Raw genomic sequence first — 22,290 nt, forward strand, 5'->3', positions numbered from 1 at the left:
TAATATTTTTAAAAAATTTTATTTAATAGTATAAAAGGAAATATAGTTAAATATTTAACGATTTGGATTGTAAATTTTCTTTTTAACCTTGGAAATTCTCCAAGCATCTGGAGCTTCATATTTATTATGGAGTGGATCAATTTTTTGATTTCTTTTAAATGCAGATAATTTTGTATTATCTGATATCCTGAAGAATGATGGAGCATATTCCACAAGCCATTTTGGATCAATTGCTGTAACCTAAAAAAAAGTTATATTGTTGGTACGTATTAACTCAATATTATTTTAGTGTATAAAAATATATTGCTTCCTAGAACGCGCGCCTGTTAACATTGGTATAGTGTAATCCCCCAATAATTTCAGATACAATAATAATATATATGCATTTTACTACTATGTTTTCTGGTCGTTTTGTGATAATACCCCTTAAATTATGCTAGAAAAGTATTTTCTAACTTTTTTGAGCATTTTATTTTTGTTTTTCTATTAATATATAAATTTTTAAATTTTGTTTCTATTTTATTTGTATTTTTAGGAAATCAAAATGGTAAACATCCCAAAAGCCCGTAGAACATTCTGCCCAGGTGCTAAATGCCGTAAGCATACACTCCACAAAGTTTCTCAATACAAGAAAGGTAAGGAGTCTACAAGTTCTCAAGGAAAAAGACGTTACGACAGAAAGCAAGCTGGTTTCGGAGGTCAAACTAAGCCAATTTTCAGAAAGAAAGCTAAGACCACCAAAAAGATTGTTCTTCGTATGGAATGTACTGAATGTAAGCACCGTATTCAACTTCCTATCAAGAGATGTAAACATTTCGAGCTTGGAGGACAAAAGAAATCTCGTGGACAAGTTATTCAATTTTAAGAAATGAAAAACTATTTAACGTTGTTTATTTTTTTTTGTTCGGGCTGAATTGCTATATTGTTGTTTTATGATTGAAAAAATTTCAATATATAAATTTTTTCTGTTATCTATTTATAATATTTTCTATTTCTAATGAATATTTTATGTGTTTACTTACCTCACGCATATATTCTTTTGTTGTCATGACAAGTTCATGATAAACAACCCATTCTGATTGCTGTTGAAAAAGAGAACTAGACGGATGAAGATATACATTTTGTCCATCTGTTAATGTTCTATATCCTTCTTGTGGATCACGCTTTGCGGAATTTCTAAAGAAACCAGAACATATAGCTTTTTGTACTCTTTTAATATCTTTTCCACATGAAACAACTTTAAATTTATGTCTATCCATAATAGATAAAAGTTGTTTTCTAATGTCTTGTGCTCTTTTCATAGTCCTAGCTTGTATAAAATTTTCAAAACACCATTGTGTAGAATAGTTTACATGTCTCCATGAATTATATACTGCAAGTAAAGTACAATGATCTCCTTCTGGTTGATTAAATTTTTTCTTTTTTTGATCTGCTTGTTCTTGTTTTTCTTTTGGTCGATAAAAAACATTTTGTACAGAAAGCATTGAAACTATTGTTAATATTTCATCTGAACATTTTAAATCAACAGACATAATAAGCAATTTTGATAATGATGGATCTAATGGAAACTCGGCCATTCTTCTTCCAAGAAGTGATAGTAAACCATCTTTGTCTAAAGCAGACAAATCATGTAATGTTCTTAAAGCAACAAGCATAGATTCTGTTGAAGGAGCATCCATAAAATCAAATCCTAAGAGATCATTAATTCCCATGGCTTTTAATTGAAGTAATGTTGATGCTAAATTTGTTCTTTGAATTTCAGGAACTGGTGCAGGTAACATTTCTTCTTTGTATGCTCTTTCTGTATAAAGTCTATAACATTTACCTGGACCAGTTCTACCAGCACGGCCAGATCTTTGATTGGCTGCAGCTTGTGAAATTGGTGTAACAACTAATGAATCCATACCATTTTTAGGATTATAAATTTTTTGTTTTACAAATCCTGGATCAACAACATAATAAATACCATCTATTGTAAGAGATGTTTCAGCAATATTTGTAGCAATAACAACTTTTCTTTTACCTGGTGGTGTTGGTTCAAATATTCTTGTCTGCATTTCTGATGGTAAAGCACTGTACACAGGTAATATAATCAATTCAGGAGCTTCAGGACCTAATGCTTTCATTCTTTCGTATAAAATTTCACATGAAGTGTCGATTTCTTCTTGACCAGTTAAAAATAATAATATATCACCAGGAGGTTCAGTTAAATGAATTTGCATTACACTTATGATGGCAGATTGAAGATAATCACTTTCTGGTTCTCGAGTATACAAAATTTCAACAGGAAATGTTCTACCAGGTATTGTAAAAATAGGTGAATTATAAAAATATTTTGAAAATTTCTCTGCTTCTAATGTTGCTGAAGTTACAATAATTTTTAATTCTGGACGTTTCTTTACAGCTTTTTTTAATAAACCAAATAATACATCAGTATGTATAGTTCTTTCATGAGCCTCATCTAACATAATACATGCATAGGAATTTAAATCAGGATCAATTAAACATTCTCTCAATAACATACCATCAGTCATGTATTTAATAATTGTCTCATTGCTAGTACAATCTTCAAAACGAATAGTGTATCCAACTTCAGAACCTAAACGACAACCATATTCTTCTGCAACACGTTTAGCTACACTCATTGCAGCAACTCTTCTTGGTTGTGTACAACCAACTTTACCATTTTTGGCCAAACCAGCTTCAACAATATATTGTGTTAATTGTGTAGTTTTTCCAGAACCAGTTTCACCAATAACAACTAAAATATTATTTTCTCTAATAGCTTGAACTAATTTATCTTTCAACTGAAAGACAGGTAAAGATTCTCTTTGTTCTATAAGTGAAAGATTTGTTTTTTTACCATATGTTACTCTACCACCTTGTGTTACATGTTTCAACCAATCAGGCATGTCTTTTGAAACACCAGGTCTAGGGATATCATCATCTTCTTCATCTCGTACAATTTGTTTTCCCATTGGATCAAGTATATTAATACCACCGGAAAAATTTCTTTGTTTTTCATTATCTTTTTCTCTTTGTGCTTGTAATTTTGCTTCACGTCTTTCTTTTTGAAAACAACCTTGCATAGTTGCAGCCTGAGCTAAACTACCATCTGGATTTCTAACTACTTTAACTGGTTCAATATCCATTACATGTTTTCCATAACCTTTCAAAAAATCTGGTTCATCTTCAACTAATTCAATTTCCATATCTTCGATATCACTTAATTCATCGTCACCTTTTAAAATACCATTATCATCATCAAAATCTGGTAAATCAGTAATTTTTATTGCTCCAGCACCTTGCATTTGTTTTAATTCCCAACGTTCAGGAGTCGTTACACGTACACGTGGCTTTCTTTTACCATCGTTTGGTGGACCATCTTCTTCATTTGTTTCCTTTCTTGAATTAATCCAATCATCTTCATCACGTCCCATAATTACATCATCAGAAGGTTTAGGATTTAAATCATGTCCTGTTTCTTGATCAACTTCTTTCATAGATAAACCAATTTTAGAACCATCAATTTTTATAATTTTGACTTTAACTTTTTGTCCACGTATTAAGTGGTCATTAATATTATCAATACGTTTTGATTTTACGTGTGATATATGAATTAAACCATCTTGATAATTTTTTAAATTACGAAATGTTACAAAAGCACCAAATGGTTGGATTCTTGAAATACGTCCCTCTAAAATCATCCCAACCTCAGGAGTTTTAATAATTTCTTCTTTTTTTCTATGTTCTCTACTTCTTGATCTTTTACGCCTAGATTTTCGATCATAACTACCAGATCTACTGCGACGTCTCTTATGTCTATCTCTACTTCTAGAACGTTTTCTAGATGAACTGTCTTTCTTTTCATGTTTTCTACGACGCTCTTTACTTCTTGATCTACTTCTTGAACGATCACATTCTTTCTTTACTTCTTTATTCGCTTCAAATTGTGGAACTAAACTTTCTAATTCATTCATCCAATCTAATGATGTAGTAGGATCAACATCTGGTAAAGCTAAAGCCGGAACAAGACGCTTTATAAGTTCTTTATCTTCTTTATTACCATCACCTTTATCTTGATTATTTTTTGGCAAGAGTTGTTTTGTCAACCGTAATAAAGTAGCTATAAATGAATCTGAAAACTAAAAATTAAGTTAAAAAATATAGATAGATAAAACATACATGTTCTTCAAGACCTTCATTTTTTAAAGCTTTCTTAACTTTATCAAATGTTGGATTTTTTTTTATTAAATCTATTAAAAATTCAGCTTCATCAGTTCCACCTGAACCAAAATGATTTTCTAATTCGGATACGATTCTATCGACAACTTCAAGATGTTCTAATTTTTCTATATCATTCATATCATTTAAGAGTTGTTATTAGTAAACTAATGATAAAAAGGAAAAAAACTTTTAAATATAATATGAACGAATCACCAAAATGTAAACACATTATAGCGTTTTAAGATTATATTTTGAATTGATAATAATAATTATTAAATTTCTTATTTATTAATATTAAATTTTATACTGTGGACGATCAATAATGTATTTAGTTGTTTATGTTTAATTTGTTAATTTTTAATATATTACTTAAATAATTTAATTTACATTTTTTTTCACGCTTTCTTTCCTTCTCCTCCACTTTTTGTTTTAGTTTTCATTCTTGCATCATTGGATGGTTTTGCAGTTGGTTTTGAATCTACTGTTCCAATTTCTTGTACATTATCTAATGTATCTTCTTTATCACAAAGTACAGCTTGAACATCTTCACTATTACTTTCTTTACTTTCCACAGATTCATCTATATCACCAATTTTATCTTGTTCTTCTTTTTCTTCAGCATCAGCAATTTCATCTTTTGCTTTAACTACCTTATTTTTTATTTCTTTTTTCTGTAACTTATCCCAATCCCATGGATCTGTAACGTTTCCTTTGATTTCTTTTAAATCTCTAAGAAAATTTGCTCTAATTAAATTATAATCTGGTTTATCAAAATATGTATATTTTTTAAAAAGAACATAAAGTTCATGAAAAGACTTTGGGCATCCATGAAGAAGTCTTTTTTCAGGAACAATCTCTTTAAGATGACCAGATTCACGTTTAGTTAAACCTTTCCATGGAAGTGTATTTGTTAAAAATTCAATTAACATAAATAAAAGTCCACATAAATCATCATGTCTTCCTTGTTCTTTATATTGATGAACATTTACAGAACAATATCGAACTGTTCCTCTAAATGTAACCTTTTTTCTTGGTTGTCTTAATTTCTCATTGGCATTTTTTTCAAAATAAATTATTTGTCTAGCTAAACCAAAGTCAAACACATATACTGTATCTTTGTTTGTAGCTCCAACAGCAAAATTTGCCGGTTTTATATCACGATGAATGAATCCTATAGAATGCATATCTTGTATTGCCTGACAACATTGAATACCAACTCTTAATGCTGTGTTTAATGACATTTTTTTTTCAGGTAATATTCTTCTTAAATCACCAAGTTCCATTCCTAACAATGACATTATAATAAAACTGTAGTTATTTGTTTTTCCTGAACACATTAATGTACATGCATGTTTTGATTTTTGCATTTGTTTTAGAACAAACAATTCCAATTTCAATATTTCATCATCTTTTGACTTCATAAATGGTTCACATTTCATAGCTCCTTTAACGTTAGAATCTTTTATATGAGAAACAAGAAATACAGTACCACATGCACCTTCTCCAATTTTTTTATTTACAATATAGATATCGCGTATTGTATCTCCAGGTTTAACATTTAATGGTTCAATTGGTTGTGCATCAGTCATCTTTAATGACGAAAAATTTGTAAATATTAAATGTTGTTGTAGAAAAATGGTGTTAAATTTTAATCTTTATATTCTCATTTATTATTTGCAAGATTTGAATATTAAATAAATTTATATCATAATTTTTATTTGTGCTTTGTTGACAATTTTTTATTTTTAATAATATAATAAATTATTCTTTTTAATAATTATAAAAAATTTTTTTAACATCTACAATAATAATTTTAAAAGAACAAATAAAAGTTATAAAGATGTAGGTCACATTTTTTCTTTCGTAAAAATCGATAACAACTCACATTTATAACTATCTTTTTAGATTAAAACTACAGTTTTAAAATTAATACTTTATTTTATAATCTTTTGTAACATCGTTTCTAATAAAAAGGTAAATTTCATTTTCTTTTTTTCAACAAGGAATATTATTTTTTTATTAATTTATCATTATAATCGATATATACTTCGTAGTTAAACTATTTACATTATGATCATTTAATTATATTTTTGAAAAAAAAAAACTAATAAATAAAAAAAAATTTTTCATATGAAACTTCCATTATGAAGCGTATTTTTGAAAATTTTCTTAGTACGTTTTTGGAATTGTGTAATGTTCATTCATATGATGACATTGGTAATACTTTTACTTTTTAAAAAAACTATTTTATTGGATATTTTTTAAGAATTTTATCTATATTCAATACTTTTTACTATTTTTAGGTAATGTTTTTATTTGGAGAAACTGTTTCTCAATATGATGAGGATGTTCAGATGATTACTTCAGAAGAAGCAAAAGTAGAACATTGGGGATTAATGATGGATTTATGTGATAGAATAAATGAAGAAGTTAAGGATCCAAAACAAGTAAAAAGTTTATTAACATCAGTTAAAAAACGCCTTAATCATAGGGAACAAAAAGTTATTATTTTAGCAGTTGCATTACTTGATGCATTATGGAATAATTGTCCTATTTTAAGGAAAGAAATTGCAGACAAGAAATTTGTCGAACAAATTAAATACCTTTGTACAGGAAGTGATTTTACTGTAGGAGAAAAAATGCGTATTGCACTGGGTAATTGGGTTAAGAATGAATGTACTAAAGATTTATCATTTGCACTTCTTGTAGCATTATATAATGAATTAAAAGAAGAAGGTTTTTCATTTGAAAACGAAACTGAAATAGCTAAGAAAAAGGCTATGGAACAAAAATTTAGTGATAACCCTGATTATGTAACTTCACCAGAAGAAGAAGAAGCTTTAATGAAAGCTATTGCTTTATCATTAGAAGATGCTGAAAACAAAGGAAAAAAAACAAAAATTAAAGAAAATTCATTTTATCCTAGTATGCCTAATAATGAAAATAATAGAGATATAAGTAATTTAACTCCTACACCTGTAACATCAAAATCAAGTGATATTTTAGCAAACGAAAAAAAAGTACGTGTTTTGTATGATTTTGAAGCTAGTGAAGACAATGAATTAACAATATTTATGAATGATATTGTTACTGTTACAGATGATTCTGATGCAAATTGGTGGATGGGATATTCTTCTCGTGGTAAAGGTTTATTTCCAGCAAGTTTTGTTACAACAGAACTTGTTGAAGAAAAAGAAGAAATTCATAATATTAGTAGTATATCAAAAGCTCCAGTTCTTGATATGGAATTACTTGAAAAATGTATTGCATTATTTGAAGATTTAGATCCTGCTGATAGTTCAACTGATCCTCCAGAATTAGAAGAGTATGAAGCACAAGCTGCTGCCATGGCACCACTAGTTGATGAGAAAATAGTTGAAATAGATTCTCAATTAATGCAATTAGCTGAACTAAATGCTGCAATTCGAAGTGCACTAGCTACTTATGATGAAGTTGTACATAAACAATCACAAACTAACTATGGATTGCAAAATGGTGGTTATAATAACACCTGGAATCAACAAATTATGAATGGAATATCACCACAAGTTCCATATCAAGGACCTTTACAACAACAAATGCCATATTCACAACAGCATGTACAACAGTATCAAAATAATACTCCTCAATTTCCTCCTACACCAATGCAGTCAAATGACGGTCAAATGTTAAATTATTCCCATCAACAATTTCCCCAACAAATTCAACAGCATAATCCAATTGGTAATCAACAACAAATACACTATCAAAATCCTGGACAACAACAATATCAACATTACAATCCAAACCAAAATTACCAGTCATAGGATTCTTTTAAAAGACTTTTTACGCATTGTATTTAATCATATAAATATTCTATAAATTATTATATACATACTATTTTTAAATTTCATGATTTGCATTTTATAGTATTAAACTAGGTTTTAATCTTTCATCGTAGTTTATCAATTTATTGTGATGTCGTTTGTTTAGTTTTATCTATGATTTCGTTTTGTCATCGATATAAACTAGTTGATAGTAATACATATTTATAAAGTAATGTTTCTCTTTTATTTTTATTTTAAATATATTTTTAAGAATAAACACTGACAGTTTTTTAAAAAACACTTTGGAGTTACGTATCCAACAAAAGATATTTCAAAATGCTTTTTTCTCTTGCTCACAATATATTATTATTTGTATATTACTACTTCCGTTCTTCCCCACTTTTTTTTTTATTTTCAATCGAGCATAGTTAAAGTGATATTTTGTAATTCATTTACTTAAAATGTTAGCTTCCGCCTCTATATCACGTTTAATTGCCAGTTCTATTGTATCGTATAACTTGTTGTTTAGAAATACATTTTGTAAAATGGCCAACGACCATACTATCTATCAATTTACTGTTGAAGATGCTGATGGAAAGCTAGTTTCTTTAGAAAAATACCGGTACGTTAATTATTTAAAAATTTTATCATCAAAATATTTACTCAATAATATATTTTAGTGGTAAGGTTGTTATCATCGTTAATGTTGCTTCACAATGTGGCTTAACTGATAGTAATTATAAACAATTAAAGGAAATGCTTGATAAATATCAAAGCAGAGGATTTGCTGTTGCTGCATTCCCATGTAATCAATTTGGTAAACAAGAACCAGGATGTCCAATTGATATTAAAGGAGAAATGAAAGAAAAATTTGGAATTGAACCAGATTTTTATGGTAAAATCGATGTCAATGGTAGCAATGCAGCCCCACTTTACCAATTTTTAAAAAAAGAAAAAGGTGGTACATTGATTGATGCAATCAAATGGAATTTCACCAAGTTCTTAATAGACAGAGAAGGAAAAGTTGTTCAAAGATATGGTCCAACAACTGAACCTAAAACTTTTATTAAAGATGTTGAAGCTCTTTTGTAAAGTATCTAAGTCAAATAGCGTTATTTTTCTACAATTTCTTTGTTTAAATTGCCTCCAGTAATGTAATAAATATGTATCATGTCTTTAGTTAAATTTTTTTGAAATTACTTATAATTGGTTATATTTTACCAAAATCTTGTCGTGATTGAGAAAGAGAAATTAAATTATTTTAAAAAATTTAAAATATTTACAATGCCTAAATTTTTGTTTCTTTTCTCTCAAGTCCATAGTGATTTTAGAGGTCCTGAATTCAAGGCTGTTTGTGATTTATTTAACATTTCATTTGATGAATCGTTAATTAATAAAAATGTAAGAGATATGTACAAAAATTTTTTTTTATTTTTAAGGAACACATTTATGAATTAAACTTTGATTCATTAAGTGATGTAGAAAAAATATTATCAAGAACAATGTTAGTTAAATATGCAATTGAATTATTTTCAAGCGCTGACAACTATGATGAATTACACAAAAAAACTAAAAAGAATTTGGAAGTTTTTGAAAAATACAATAGTGAAAATCAAACATTTTCAATACGCGTCCGCCCCATTGGTAAAAAAAGAGATCAAAGTTATATTAATGATGTTATAGACACTTTTTTTGAGTATTTACCTTTGCAAAATTGTAAAATTGATCTTGTAAACGCTGTTAATTGTTTTACAGTAATAGAAAATTATAATACAAATATTAAAGATTATCAAATAAATATGATTTATTTTGGAAGATTTATCAATTTTGGACAAGGACAATTAAAGACAAAATATAATTTAAAAGATCGTCCATATATTGGTAATACAACAATGGATCCAGAGTTATCTTTTATACAGGCAAATTTAGTTTTAGGACAAAAAGGTTTTTTAGCAATTGATCCATTTGTTGGTACTGGTGGATTAATTTTACCACTTGCTGAATTTGGTTGTTTGGTTACTGGTACAGAAATAAATTATCAAATTGCACGGTCTATAGGTAAAAGTTCAAGAGTAGGTGAAGGAATATTAACAGAAAAAAATACTCATCGTGCAAATTTTGAATATTATGGTACATTTGATAAATTTTTATATCATTGTCATGCAGATGCAAGTCATCATAATTTGTGGAGATTACAAAAAAATGGAGATGGTATATTTGATATTATTGTTGCAGATCCACCTTATGGTTTACGTGAAAAAGGAAGAAAAATTGGTAAAAAAGATAGAAAAGAACATTGGACACTACCGGGTCAAGTTCATATGGAACATTTTCCAGAAAAAACTAAATATGATATTAAAACAATGTATCTTGATATATTAAATATGGCAGCAAGAAATTTAGTTGTCAATGGAAGACTAGCATTTTGGTTTCCGGTATTTCCTGCAGAGTAAGTTAATACAAATATATAATATTATTTATTTATCTTTAAAATAAGATCAAAAATATACAGAAAAAAGATAGGGTTAATATTTTATAATACACAGTATTATGTATTATTTAATTTTAAATTTTCATTTCCAATAGTAGGATGGGTTAATTTTGCTTATTGACAGCAGACAAAATTTGATTGGCCTTCATACTTGTCAAAATTAGTAGTTGATTCTTTACATTGATAGCCACTAGGACATGAGTCTGAATCATGTTCATTTTCACATAAAATAGAATTATGATTACCAATTGAAGCAATGATCATACCAGTGGGACATTCTAAAATAGTATAAATTTACAATTAAAAAAAATTTTTTTATATCTAATTTAATTAAATTTACTTGGAAAAATGGCATTTTCTTTTGGTGCACAACATATATGTTGATTAACTTGCAAACTAAATATACAATCTGCAGAAGGATTACTACAATCAGAAGCTCTAGAACAACTAGATGGTAATATTCTTTCATTCCATGCATAGTAACACTCGTTTATTGAGAGTACAGAAATGATATAAAATAATTGAATAAAAATGAGTTGACGATATTTTAAGAAATACATATTTAGATGTAAATGGTTTTTAGTTATAAAAGTTAGTGATACTGTTTCTCATTCTCGAAACCTTTATATAGTATCTTTTTTGAAACACTTTGCAAACATTTTATTAGTTTGATCTTGCAAAAAAAAAAAATTTTCACCTGTATTTACTTTAAAGTCAATTTTATAAATTTTTATTAAACCAATGTAAATAAATGGATATGATATTTGAACTATTTGAAAAATATTTTGTATCATTTTTAATGATTATTAAATATATCAAGATTGATGATTGCTTTATTTGAACATTTCCGTTGTAACATTATTAGCCATCAATATTGTTGAATGTTATAAGGTGTAAATTAAAAATAATATATAAAAAATTATGATTCATGATGTCTCAATCACAAAGGGTTATTCTGTTCTTTTATAAAAAAATTTTTTATTATATTTTTTTAATTTTAAAAGAAGACGTACAAATTTTTCTTTATATTTACATTTTTTTTTTTTATTTTTAGATATACAATAGACGTCATACCGAATCATCCATGTATGAAATTAATATTTAATTGTGAGCAACCCCTTGGTATAAAGTATTCCAGGTAAGTTATATTAAAGTTGTTTTTCATAATTTATGATTTTTATAAAATTTGATAAATAATTTACGTTACAATAGGCTAAAGATTGATCAGTTGTTCAAATGATGCAAACAAAAAATTATTATTATTTCATTGTAAAAATTACTTAATATTAAAAAAAAAAATATATTTAATCACCTGCATGAAAACAATATTTTAAAAGTTACATAAAAAATACATTTATTGTCAAAATTCATTATATTGATGATTTATTTCATTCTTTTATATTTTTATAAACAAAATCTTATTTGTAGAATGTAATGATGCTTTATATACATATGTATATGTATATATATTTTTTTAAATAATATTGCGCAAATGTACTACAACTTAAAGCACTTTTGGAACAAATTTAATTTTTAAATATTTGTGTTTTGATCATTTTTATGAGAGAAAACATAGAAAAATTTATTATTTATATATATATATATATATAACATATATATATATATATATATATATATATATATATATATATTTGATAATACATAATGAACACTGGTCAGATTATAAAAACTCTTTAATTTGTTAAAATTTTTATTGCCTTTCTTTAATTTACTAGACGGTTATTGGTATATGAAAAGATTAAGAATGTCATAAAGGATGAAGCTGCATTTGTAATTCGAGACATGTTTGAGTCTGAGACAGTGAGAGAACGAATCTTTGTTGGTAATTCATAGGATATATGCATCTTATATTAGAAAGAATAATGGGCGGTTAATGATGGGTGAGAGAAGAGAATTTTCTTTACACCCATAATCTTCAATCATCATTTTCATTAATATTTTGACTGAATAATATAAAGATTTATTTTATTATGATTTTGCAAATAATCATAGCAATTTAATTATACAATAAATATTGATAAAATTATCATTATTTACCTTTTCTTACAAATACATATAATTGTTTAACTATCATCTTTTGTTTTTGTTGATTTTTGTTCATTATTTATAATAAAAAGTTTAATACTTTGCACTTTAGAAGATCAAAAACTGGAACCGCCTTTTTTTATTAAAATTAGTTAATTATCTACTAACTTCTAAATTAAACTGAATCTTTCTTTACTTTTTTGTGAACTGGCAAAGACATAGACAAAAATTGTTTTATATACCTTATTTAGTCTAATAATATCAAGGTAACGGAAGAATTTTTGTGTGCCTATGCATCATTGTAGTGGTTTTTAATCTGCCGAACATATACTAATCAACATTATATTGTCAACATTTAATACTAATTTTTATATATTTATTTCATTGAAATGTCTGACAAATTACCAATGGCAAAAAAGAGTATAACATTGTTTGATTCAATGGATAATACTGGAAGGTATATGCTTAATGTAGGTGCACCTGGACCTGAAGCTTTAAGAGAAGTTACTGATATAATGAAACTTGCAACTGAAATAAGATTAGTAAGCTTTTATTTATTTATTTATTTATGTTATATTATTATTAAAAATTTTTTTATTATTTATTTATTTTATTATTATTATATTATAGACAGAGGAACTTGATGATGGATGTTCTTTATTACAATATGGTGATCCTAATGGTGATCATAGGTGTATAGTTGCTTTGGCTGAATTTTTAACAAACCAATATAAAGTACCTGTATTAGAAAAACATCTTGTTGTCAATGCCGGTGCCACATCAGGTCTTTTTTATTTACTTACACAGATGTTTCCCGAAAAATGTACAATATATGTCGAGGAATTAACATATTTTATTGCAATAAAGCTTTTATCTTCTTTGAAATATCCGCTTGAACCTGTTCAAGTGGAATGCGATGGCATTAATCTTGATCATCTTGCTGAAGTTTGGGAAAGAGATTTAAGTTATAAAGCATCAACAATACAAGAGATTGGCGTATATACAGCGGTACTTTATTTGATTCCACATTTTCATAATCCAACAGGTGCAGTTCTTGCTAAAGGTAATTCTTTTTTTTTTTTTCTTAGCTATATAATATATATATATATATATTTACAATTTATTTTGTAGACAAAAGTGAAAGATTGATTAAATTAGCACGTCATTATAAAGTACTTGTCATTTGCGATGATGTTTACAATCTCCTTTATTATAGTGAAAAAGTTCCATCGCGTCTATTTGAATTTGATAAAATAACTGATTCTGATTATCATACGGGAACTGTTGTATCAAATGGTACTTTCTCAAAGTTATTATCTCCAGGATTACGCGTAGGTTGGATGGAATTACCAACATTAATCAAAGAAAAATATTGGACAAAAAGTCCATTACTAAATTCGGGGGGTAACTTAAATACTTATACAAGCGGGATTATAGCTATTGCATTGGAAAAAAACTGGGTATCAAGATTTGTAGAAAAGGTTAAAAAAGAAAACGGTGAAAAAATGAGAATATTAGTAAAAACTTGCAAAGAAAAACTTAGCAAAGATTTTAAATTTTTTCATGAACCAACCGGTGGATATTTTGCCCTTTTACTTGTTCCATTAAGAATAGATGCAAAAAAATTAATTGCTTACCTTCGATTTGAGTATGATATACGAATTCATGATGGATCAAGATTTTTTAGTGGTATAAATGATGAAAATAATTTACGAACACAAAAACTTTGTAATTCTATTCGAATTTCAATTGCATATCCACAGATAAATGATGTTAGAGAAGGTGTTGAATTGATGTGTGAAGGAATTAAAGCATTTGAAAATGATATTAATTATTGTCGATAATTGTTGTTTCATACAAATTAATCGTTTTTTTTTTTCTCCTTTAATTATGTTTAGTTTGGTTTTTCTAATAAAACTATTAATTTATTATTTATTTTTACAAAAATTATATTTAATTATTCCTAGCTTTATTTAAGGTAATCGAAATTAATCATTTTTTTTTATAATGTAACCTTCATTTATACAAATTAGAGACTATCCTGTAGTTCTTTTATTTTATTTAATGGAATATTTTTCTTATCAATGATCATCCTTATTAAGATTATATAAAAGTAATGTATTATTAAGTATCACCAATATATTATATCAATTCATCAAAAATCATTAAAATATTTGTCATTACAAAAATTTCCGCTAATTTATTAGTAAAAAGTTGTTTATAGAAACTAGTTTTTAAAACGATACATAATTTAATAAAAGAAGGATTAAGCATTAACACGACTTTTGAAAATTTATAAAATTTTACATATATTATCACAATTATTTTATACCTAAAATATTTTAACAAAAACGTTTTTTTTTTAAATGCGTGGTTACCACAAAAATTTAGTAAAATTGTATTTGTACTTTGTAAATAAATACTATTTTTAAATATGTTATAAATTTTTTAAAAATTGATTTTTTAATATTTTGATTTCTATTTGGAATATTTTAAAATAGTAAATAATATATTTTCTTACAAATTTTAGTAATAAAAAAAAAAAACTTTATTCATAAAAAGACTACAGATATCTTTGAAAATTATTATATAAAAAGACATGTATATATACAGAGAAAAATATTCTTCCTCATATTTATATTTATATATATATATATTTTTTTTTTGTCAATGTCATATTTATAAATCATAATGGTTTTATTTTCTAGTATTTTAATGATGATATAAAATAATAATAATTAAAAAAAAAAAAAAAAGTTTATTAACATTTAGTTATATTAATGTTAGTTCCAAGTATTAATATGTTAAAGAAAATATTCTAACTATATTATTCTTGTATTGTTTTTTTTATTTTTTTTTTTTGCCTTCAAAAGATCTTCATAATAAATAGTCATTATAAGTTATATTAGATAGGAAGAAATAATAAAAGAGTAAAAGAATTATATTTAACTCTAACAAAAATGGTGGCCTTGGCATGACACATTTTGAGACCTTGACAGCTGATCGACAAGTTTATTTTACTTCTAATGGTATTTTTAAACAATATAAACTTTGTTTTTAATTTAACTCTATAAATATACAATTTTTTTTTTTCAATAATTTTTTTAAAATAATTTTATTAAAATACAATATTCTTTACTTTTTAAAACTATTAAAATTATTATATATGCATATATGTTATAATATAAAAAGATTAATAATTTCTAAATATTGTCCATCATATAATATAAAATCAAATAATCAATTTATAATAGGATTTTTATTTCCAAACTTCAATCACATCTATCAATACGATACATCTATTGTATATTATACTATTTATGGTTAATGTTATAATAAAAATATTCTTTTAAATAATGTATAGTTAAATTTATTTATGTGAAATATATTTTGTATATAAATAAAATGTTATAATTTTAATTAACATTAATTAATTATTGATTATTATAATAAAAATATATATTAAATTTTAGATTCTATTTTATATACAAAAATGATCGGAGCTATTTTGCCATATATGGCAAAAATCCGACGATCATATCAGTCAAATGATATAATAGATCGTTTAAATTATCATTATACAGCTACCATATTAGTTTTGGCTGCAGTAACATTAGCTGCTACACAATATGTTGGTAAACCAATTCAATGTTGGGTACCACCACAATTTACAGGTGCATGGGAAAAGTATGCTGAGACATATTGTTTTATCAAAGGATCATATTTTTTACCAGAAGAATCTGATATTGATGAATCTTATTCACTTCGTGAAACCCCTGAAACAAAAGTAGGATACTATCAATGGGTTCCATTAGTTTTAGCTTTTCAAGCATTTCTTTTCTATTTACCATCTATCATTTGGAGAACATTTAATTTTAATTCAGGTTAGTTATTCTTATAGAAAAATATTAAAACTATAAAATTGTAACTAATCTAAAATATTTTTATATATAATTTTAGTTAATAATATAAATAAAAATGTTATTTGTAAATAATTTTAAAATAACATTAAAAATATTTTTTTTTATAATTTTAACATTATAATTTTTTTTAATATATATAAAACACCTTTCTTAATTATTCCCTTGAAGTTTTATTACTTTATAAAAAGTATCATTAATTTTATTTAGGATGAAAATGTATAAAATATACTTTTTATCACAATTTGTAAATTTATGGTACATTTAATATAAATAATACAACTATAACATGCGCAAAAGTTATTGTTAAAATCAGTTTCTGTATTTAAAGTAACACCAAAATATAAAATTGAAAGACAAAATTTCTATTGAGTACTATTGATTTTGAACTTTTTCCATAAGTAAAGACTTTTTTTACAGTAAAATACTAGTATAATCATATATTTTTTTTTAGTTGAGTGCAATAGTTTTTTTTAAACAAAAAAAAAGAGTATATTAGTGATAGTTAATATTTTAAAAAATAAATATATTGTTTTTACTGATTTATAGAATGGATTTTTTGGTTGGAGATATTTTTTCTATTTTTTCTAAAAAAGATTATTGTGGAGATGAGATAGATAAAATTAGTTATTATTATACACCAATAATTTTTTTTACAATATCTATAAGTATTATGACTGTTATTTATGTTCAACAACCAATACAATGTTGGGTTCCTCCTGAATTTGAACCACAATGGGAAAGTTATGCTGAAAATTATTGTTTTACTCATTCTACATATCATTCACCTAATTGTAATGATGATGAATGTTTTTTTGATAGTCAAGAAAAACATTATATAAATTATTATCAATGGATTCCTGTAATGTTATTAATTCAAGCATTAGCATTTAAAATTCCTTTATTTTTATGGAAAAGTTTTAGAAATGAGACAGGTTTTAATAAAAAAAAATATATCAATATATATAACAATATAGTAATAAATTTTTATTATAGGCATAAATGTTAAAAGTATACTTAACAATGCAGCTTTAGTAAAGAAAAAGTTTGACAAAGGATCAAGGAATACACAAGTATTAAAAGCAGTTAATCATATGGTTGAAGCACTTGAAATTCAAAAAGAAGTTAAACATAATTCATTTACTGATATAATATTTGGAAAAAATTCTGGTTATTATCTTGTTGGATTATATTGTTTTACCAAATTTCTTTATGTTATTAATGTTTTCCTTCAATTTGTTATTTTAAATGCTTTTCTTGGACCACAATATACATTTTGGGGATATGGTATTCTTCAAGATTTAATTAATGGTAGAGAATGGGAAGAATCTGGACATTTTCCTCGTGTTACAATGTGTGATTTTAATGTTAGAGTATTAGGTAATATACATAGATGGAGTGTTCAATGTGTATTAATGATTAATATGTTTAATGAAAAAATATTTATCTTTATGTGGTTTTGGTTTGTACTTGTTGGTTTTATAACAATTCTTTCACTTTTATGGTGGACATTAGCTACATACATAACTACAAATCAACGTGATTATATTGTTAAATATTTAAGATGTACTGGAACGGTTGGAGATCATATAAGTCCATATGAAATGAATATTGTAAATGGTTTTATACGTAAATTTCTTCGTCCTGATGGAGTATTTTTACTTAGATTAGTTCAAGTAAGATTTTATTTAATTTTTTTATTTTAATATATTATTTTTAGACAAATGGTGGAGATTTATTAGTAGGAGAAATGATTACAGAATTATATCAAAGATATAAACAAAAAATTTCAGATAACCATAGTCAAGCCGTTACAGATAGTCCAAATTCAACAAATTTGTAAAAATAAAAATAGTACTTTAAAAATTCCAATTATACATAAAATACATTTATTATCATTAATAACATCATCTTCTAAATCTTATTGAAATAAATAAATTGAATTTTTGTTTTATTTTTTATCTATTGTATCTAAATTATTATCATTATCAGTTTCTACACCATCCCCATCTGATGAAATAAAACAACTTTCGATTCCACCTGTAACAGGACGTTTTGTCATTATAATATCATCATCTAACTCATCAACTTTTAAATTTAAACAAGGAGTTGGAAGTGCAATACCATCATCAATTATTTCCTCTTCATTTACACCAGTAATTCTAACACCAAGAGGAGTTTGTGTTGTCACAACACTAACAATTTTAGTAATAGCATTTAATAATGGTAAAATAAATTTATACATTCCAGCATTAAAAATAATTTCACTTAATCTTTGAATTGTAAATGGTGCCTCCTCAAAACTATTAATTTTTTCTATTATATAATCTTTTAATTCAATTATTTTTTCATCTTTTTCTAGTAAAATTCTTTCTTCATCACTTCCAAGATGTGCAAGATTCTTTTTAAAAACTTCTTTATATAAATATTCAATCATATATATTACTGATGGTTTTACAATATCCCATTTAAAAACAGTTACTCCATAAGTACTTACAAAACCAAAATAATCTCTAACATGTAAAGTTATCTCTTCTTTCAATACATCATCCTACAAAAAAAAAAAAAACAAATTTATTTAAGTTAATAAATATTAAAAAACATACTTTACTATCATCAGCTATTATTTTTAATGCAGCATTTGCATTACTAAGTCGTCTTCTAATTATTGTTTTTTCATTATCTACACAACCATTTACTTCTCCCATGATAAAAAAAAAATCAACAAAATACAATTTATTATATATAGTTTTTCAAATAAACCATTTAGATTTAAATTGGAATAAAGTAAATATATTTTCTTTATAGGAATTAAACATATTTTTTTTTTATTATTCATTAAATATTTTTTTCCATAGTGTGATTATTGGTATTCTATCAAACATTTTGAATAAAATATTATAGTTAAGTTTCAAAAATTAAAGTTTTAAAATGAAAAATAACTGTTATATTTATTCTAAATGAATTTTAATTATTAATAGAAAAAAATGATTAAAAATAATTTTTTGGTCATGTGTTTTATTATCAATTCATCAAATTATAATTGTTTCGTATATAAATACAAAATAAAAATAAATAATTGTGATATATAGAGTAATTTATGAGAAATTTAATATAAATAAGAAAAAAAAAATAATTGATTTATGTACGTACATGTAAGATGATAGATAAAAACTAGCAAATTAATTTTTTTTGTTAAACATTACATTGAATCATATGAAAGTTTAAAAAAAGGTTAATATTTAAAAAGTTAGGAATTCAGTTTTCTTAAAAAAGTATTTATAAAGAAAGTCATATAATTAAATAATGAGAATGATAAAAAAAAAGTGTTTACAATTTTAATAATATAATTATATTAAAAATAGATTGCATTTAACAAATAAAGTTTTTTTTTTTAAAACTACAATTATATAAAATAAATAATTTATTATAAAATAAAATATTAAAAATTAAAATGATTTTATTTAAATTTTAAAAGTTATAAATTATGTATATGTTTTGTATGGTTATAGAAAATAATTAAACTATCTCACAATAATAAATATATAACTATACTTTTAATTTGCGATTTTGATAGTTAATCATACATAAATATTATTAGTATTAATTTTTCCCGTTGTTGTATTGCAGTTAATGTCAAATAATTTTTGTAAAAGGGGATTTTCGGTAACCATTTTATTATGTGATTCAATTTTTTGTTGTTTATCAATTATTTCTAAAATCCTTTTTAATGTAGCACATTGTTTAACATCATTACTTTGAAATGTTATTTTTGACGATAAACGTTTGTACCATGATGAATCACCATATTGTTTTTCAAGTTTAACATCTAATGATACTATTAATGCTCGTTGTATGACATAATTTCCAAATTGATGAGTCAGAAGAGTATTTAATTTTGAAGATTTCTCACTAAAAAATAATTAATAATTAGTTTTAAAATGTTTACATACCTTTCATCAATACAAAGTTCTTTAAATAAATCATCAAAAAGCATTCGTAGGCATTCACCCCTTGAATGTTCTAAAGCTGTTTCTATAACATGAGAAGCAAATTTTTCTCTTGATAAATCAAATAAATTTCCCGTTAAGGCATCTTTAATAATAACCTTTAGAAATGATGACAATTGATGAGAAATTATTAATTGTTGAATTACATAATTTGCAAATTCATGTCTTATAAGCTCCTTAGAATGTTCCAAAAGTATTTTACAAGTGTTTGAGATTGTAGAAAAAACTTTTTGTTTCCTACCTTCTACTTGATGTTTTTGAATGTCAACATAAGAGACTAGTACTTTTAATGACAATTGAATTACCCTACATCCAAATTGATCTTTTGATGCTTCAATTAACTTTTTTTTATTTGAATTAAATTCCTTAAAAATAAATTCAATATCCTCAAAGTCAAACATTTTTATAACAACAGACATAACATGATTTCCATTCTGACTCATTGATAATTCAAAACAATTATTTTTATATCTTTGAATTAATGGAATTGTAATATGAGAAGGTGCCTGAATAAATAATTTTTGTACAACACGACATGCATCACGATTTTTTGACAACCCAACAATATCTTCTTTCAATGCATCCCTAATAATTATCAACTCGTCATCATTACATGTTTTGATTAAAGCCTGTATAAAATGATTTCCAATGGTATCCTGTGAATAATTTTTTATTCTTTCATTTTCACCAAGAAATTTAAACAACTTGTTTCTTTCAGTTGTATAAAAGAAAGGGATTATAGAAATTAAATATTTACAAGTTGATTTATTTTCCAAAAAATCATCAAATACTTCATTCTCCAGAATTGATGACATTGAATCATATACTTTTCCATCTTTACTAAAACATCCTTTAGGAAATCCTCTATGAATAACATTATTATTATAAGGTGTTAATGTTGTTGAAATTCCATAAAAATTTTTCCACATATTAACATATTCTTCCGTTGTTAGCTCCATTTTTTTAATGATTAATAATACAAGTTAGAGAATTAAACAATTTAAAGTTAGATAGAGTTAAAATAATGGTTATTTTTGTTTATACAATAAAACAATACCACTACAATATTAAGAGACAAAGTAATATCATTCTATATTTTTAACTAAAATTCTAATGATTTTTTGCAAGCCATCAACAAAGAATTGTTTGATTATAAATAAAATAAAGATATTAATTTAACTTTAAGAAAAATTAATATAGAAATTTATTTTTTTTTTCTGATAATATTTTAATATATGATAACTATTAATAACATATATTAATCGTTTTTAATTAATATAAAGTTTATGTTAATTTTATAAAAAAAAAAATGAAGATTTACACTTATAATATAAGTGCATATAAAAAAATAAATATAATTAAAAAACAATTTTGATATCTTAAACTCAATAAATAATCTTTAATGAGTAGTTTTAACAAAGGATAAATAAAATTTAATATAAGATGTACTTGAAAAATACTGGAAATAAGTGAAATTTTATTCACAAGATGTCTTGAAGCTTTTTTATGATATGACAAAAACGTTATTTATATATAAGATTTCTAACTTAGATTTTCTAATAAGATAAATAAATGTATTATCTTATAATTTTTTTATCCTTTTCAAGATGATTAATATATTTATTAAAAATTAAAAAAAATATCTTGTTCTTGAAAGTTTTGTATTAAGATTTAAACATCAAGAATGAGATTTTTCTTTAAAGTATAATTTTTATTATTATATTGGTAAGTGCTAAATGTTATTACTTTTCAAAAATTGTTTTATGCTGATAAAAAGAATATTTATATTA

At 24.8% G+C, this 22,290-nt stretch overlaps 10 protein-coding genes across 10 annotated transcripts; 5 read left to right on the top strand and 5 right to left on the bottom strand.

Annotated features, from left to right (window-relative positions):
• Window positions 1–54: 54 nt before the first annotated feature.
• SRAE_2000501900 (ATP-dependent RNA helicase DHX8) lies at window positions 55–4,365 on the bottom strand (the record flags this gene model as incomplete). Its single annotated transcript, XM_024643976.1, has 3 exons — window positions 55–240; window positions 1,023–4,145; window positions 4,186–4,365. 3 exons carry the CDS (start codon window positions 4,363–4,365, stop codon window positions 55–57), a joined length of 3,489 nt encoding a protein of 1,162 aa, XP_024509583.1.
• Window positions 4,366–4,622: 257 nt separating this feature from the next.
• On the bottom strand, window positions 4,623–5,816 carry SRAE_2000502000 (Asator; the record flags this gene model as incomplete). Its single annotated transcript, XM_024643977.1, has 1 exon — window positions 4,623–5,816. The coding sequence occupies one exon, from the start codon at window positions 5,814–5,816 to the stop codon at window positions 4,623–4,625; it is 1,194 nt and encodes a 397-aa protein (XP_024509584.1).
• Window positions 5,817–5,862: 46 nt separating this feature from the next.
• SRAE_2000502100 (Jak pathway signal transduction adaptor molecule) lies at window positions 5,863–8,033 on the top strand (the record flags this gene model as incomplete). The annotated part of the gene is made up of 5 exons (XM_024643978.1): window positions 5,863–5,867; window positions 6,048–6,069; window positions 6,133–6,201; window positions 6,531–6,882; window positions 6,937–8,033. 5 exons carry the CDS (start codon window positions 5,863–5,865, stop codon window positions 8,031–8,033), a joined length of 1,545 nt encoding a protein of 514 aa, XP_024509585.1.
• Window positions 8,034–8,494: 461 nt separating this feature from the next.
• SRAE_2000502200 (Phospholipid hydroperoxide glutathione peroxidase, mitochondrial) lies at window positions 8,495–9,125 on the top strand (the record flags this gene model as incomplete). Its single annotated transcript, XM_024643979.1, has 2 exons — window positions 8,495–8,655; window positions 8,714–9,125. The coding sequence occupies 2 exons, from the start codon at window positions 8,495–8,497 to the stop codon at window positions 9,123–9,125; spliced, it is 573 nt and encodes a 190-aa protein (XP_024509586.1).
• A 192-nt stretch (window positions 9,126–9,317) lies between these two features.
• Window positions 9,318–12,378, top strand: SRAE_2000502300 (tRNA (guanine(10)-N2)-methyltransferase homolog; the record flags this gene model as incomplete). Its single annotated transcript, XM_024643980.1, has 4 exons — window positions 9,318–9,434; window positions 9,473–10,482; window positions 11,579–11,662; window positions 12,261–12,378. 4 exons carry the CDS (start codon window positions 9,318–9,320, stop codon window positions 12,376–12,378), a joined length of 1,329 nt encoding a protein of 442 aa, XP_024509587.1.
• On the bottom strand, window positions 10,639–11,084 carry SRAE_2000502400 (Cysteine-rich repeat-containing protein; the record flags this gene model as incomplete). Its single annotated transcript, XM_024643981.1, has 2 exons — window positions 10,639–10,802; window positions 10,865–11,084. 2 exons carry the CDS (start codon window positions 11,082–11,084, stop codon window positions 10,639–10,641), a joined length of 384 nt encoding a protein of 127 aa, XP_024509588.1.
• Window positions 12,379–12,959: 581 nt separating the features above from the next.
• On the top strand, window positions 12,960–14,414 carry SRAE_2000502500 (Kynurenine/alpha-aminoadipate aminotransferase, mitochondrial; the record flags this gene model as incomplete). Its single annotated transcript, XM_024643982.1, has 3 exons — window positions 12,960–13,112; window positions 13,201–13,633; window positions 13,702–14,414. The coding sequence occupies 3 exons, from the start codon at window positions 12,960–12,962 to the stop codon at window positions 14,412–14,414; spliced, it is 1,299 nt and encodes a 432-aa protein (XP_024509589.1).
• Window positions 14,415–16,063: 1,649 nt separating this feature from the next.
• On the top strand, window positions 16,064–18,333 carry SRAE_2000502600 (Innexin family-containing protein; the record flags this gene model as incomplete). The annotated part of the gene is made up of 3 exons (XM_024643983.1): window positions 16,064–16,454; window positions 17,487–18,166; window positions 18,211–18,333. 3 exons carry the CDS (start codon window positions 16,064–16,066, stop codon window positions 18,331–18,333), a joined length of 1,194 nt encoding a protein of 397 aa, XP_024509590.1.
• A 108-nt stretch (window positions 18,334–18,441) lies between these two features.
• Window positions 18,442–19,198, bottom strand: SRAE_2000502700 (Serine/threonine-protein phosphatase 4 regulatory subunit 2; the record flags this gene model as incomplete). Its single annotated transcript, XM_024643984.1, has 2 exons — window positions 18,442–19,041; window positions 19,097–19,198. The coding sequence occupies 2 exons, from the start codon at window positions 19,196–19,198 to the stop codon at window positions 18,442–18,444; spliced, it is 702 nt and encodes a 233-aa protein (XP_024509591.1).
• An 873-nt stretch (window positions 19,199–20,071) lies between these two features.
• Window positions 20,072–21,459, bottom strand: SRAE_2000502800 (Maternal protein pumilio; the record flags this gene model as incomplete). Its single annotated transcript, XM_024643986.1, has 2 exons — window positions 20,072–20,402; window positions 20,444–21,459. The coding sequence occupies 2 exons, from the start codon at window positions 21,457–21,459 to the stop codon at window positions 20,072–20,074; spliced, it is 1,347 nt and encodes a 448-aa protein (XP_024509592.1).
• Between the last annotated feature and the right edge of the window lie 831 nt (window positions 21,460–22,290).

This window comes from Strongyloides ratti (assembly GCF_001040885.1).
Source record: "Strongyloides ratti genome assembly S_ratti_ED321, chromosome : 2".
In the NCBI taxonomy this organism is placed as follows: domain Eukaryota; kingdom Metazoa; phylum Nematoda; class Chromadorea; order Rhabditida; family Strongyloididae; genus Strongyloides; species Strongyloides ratti.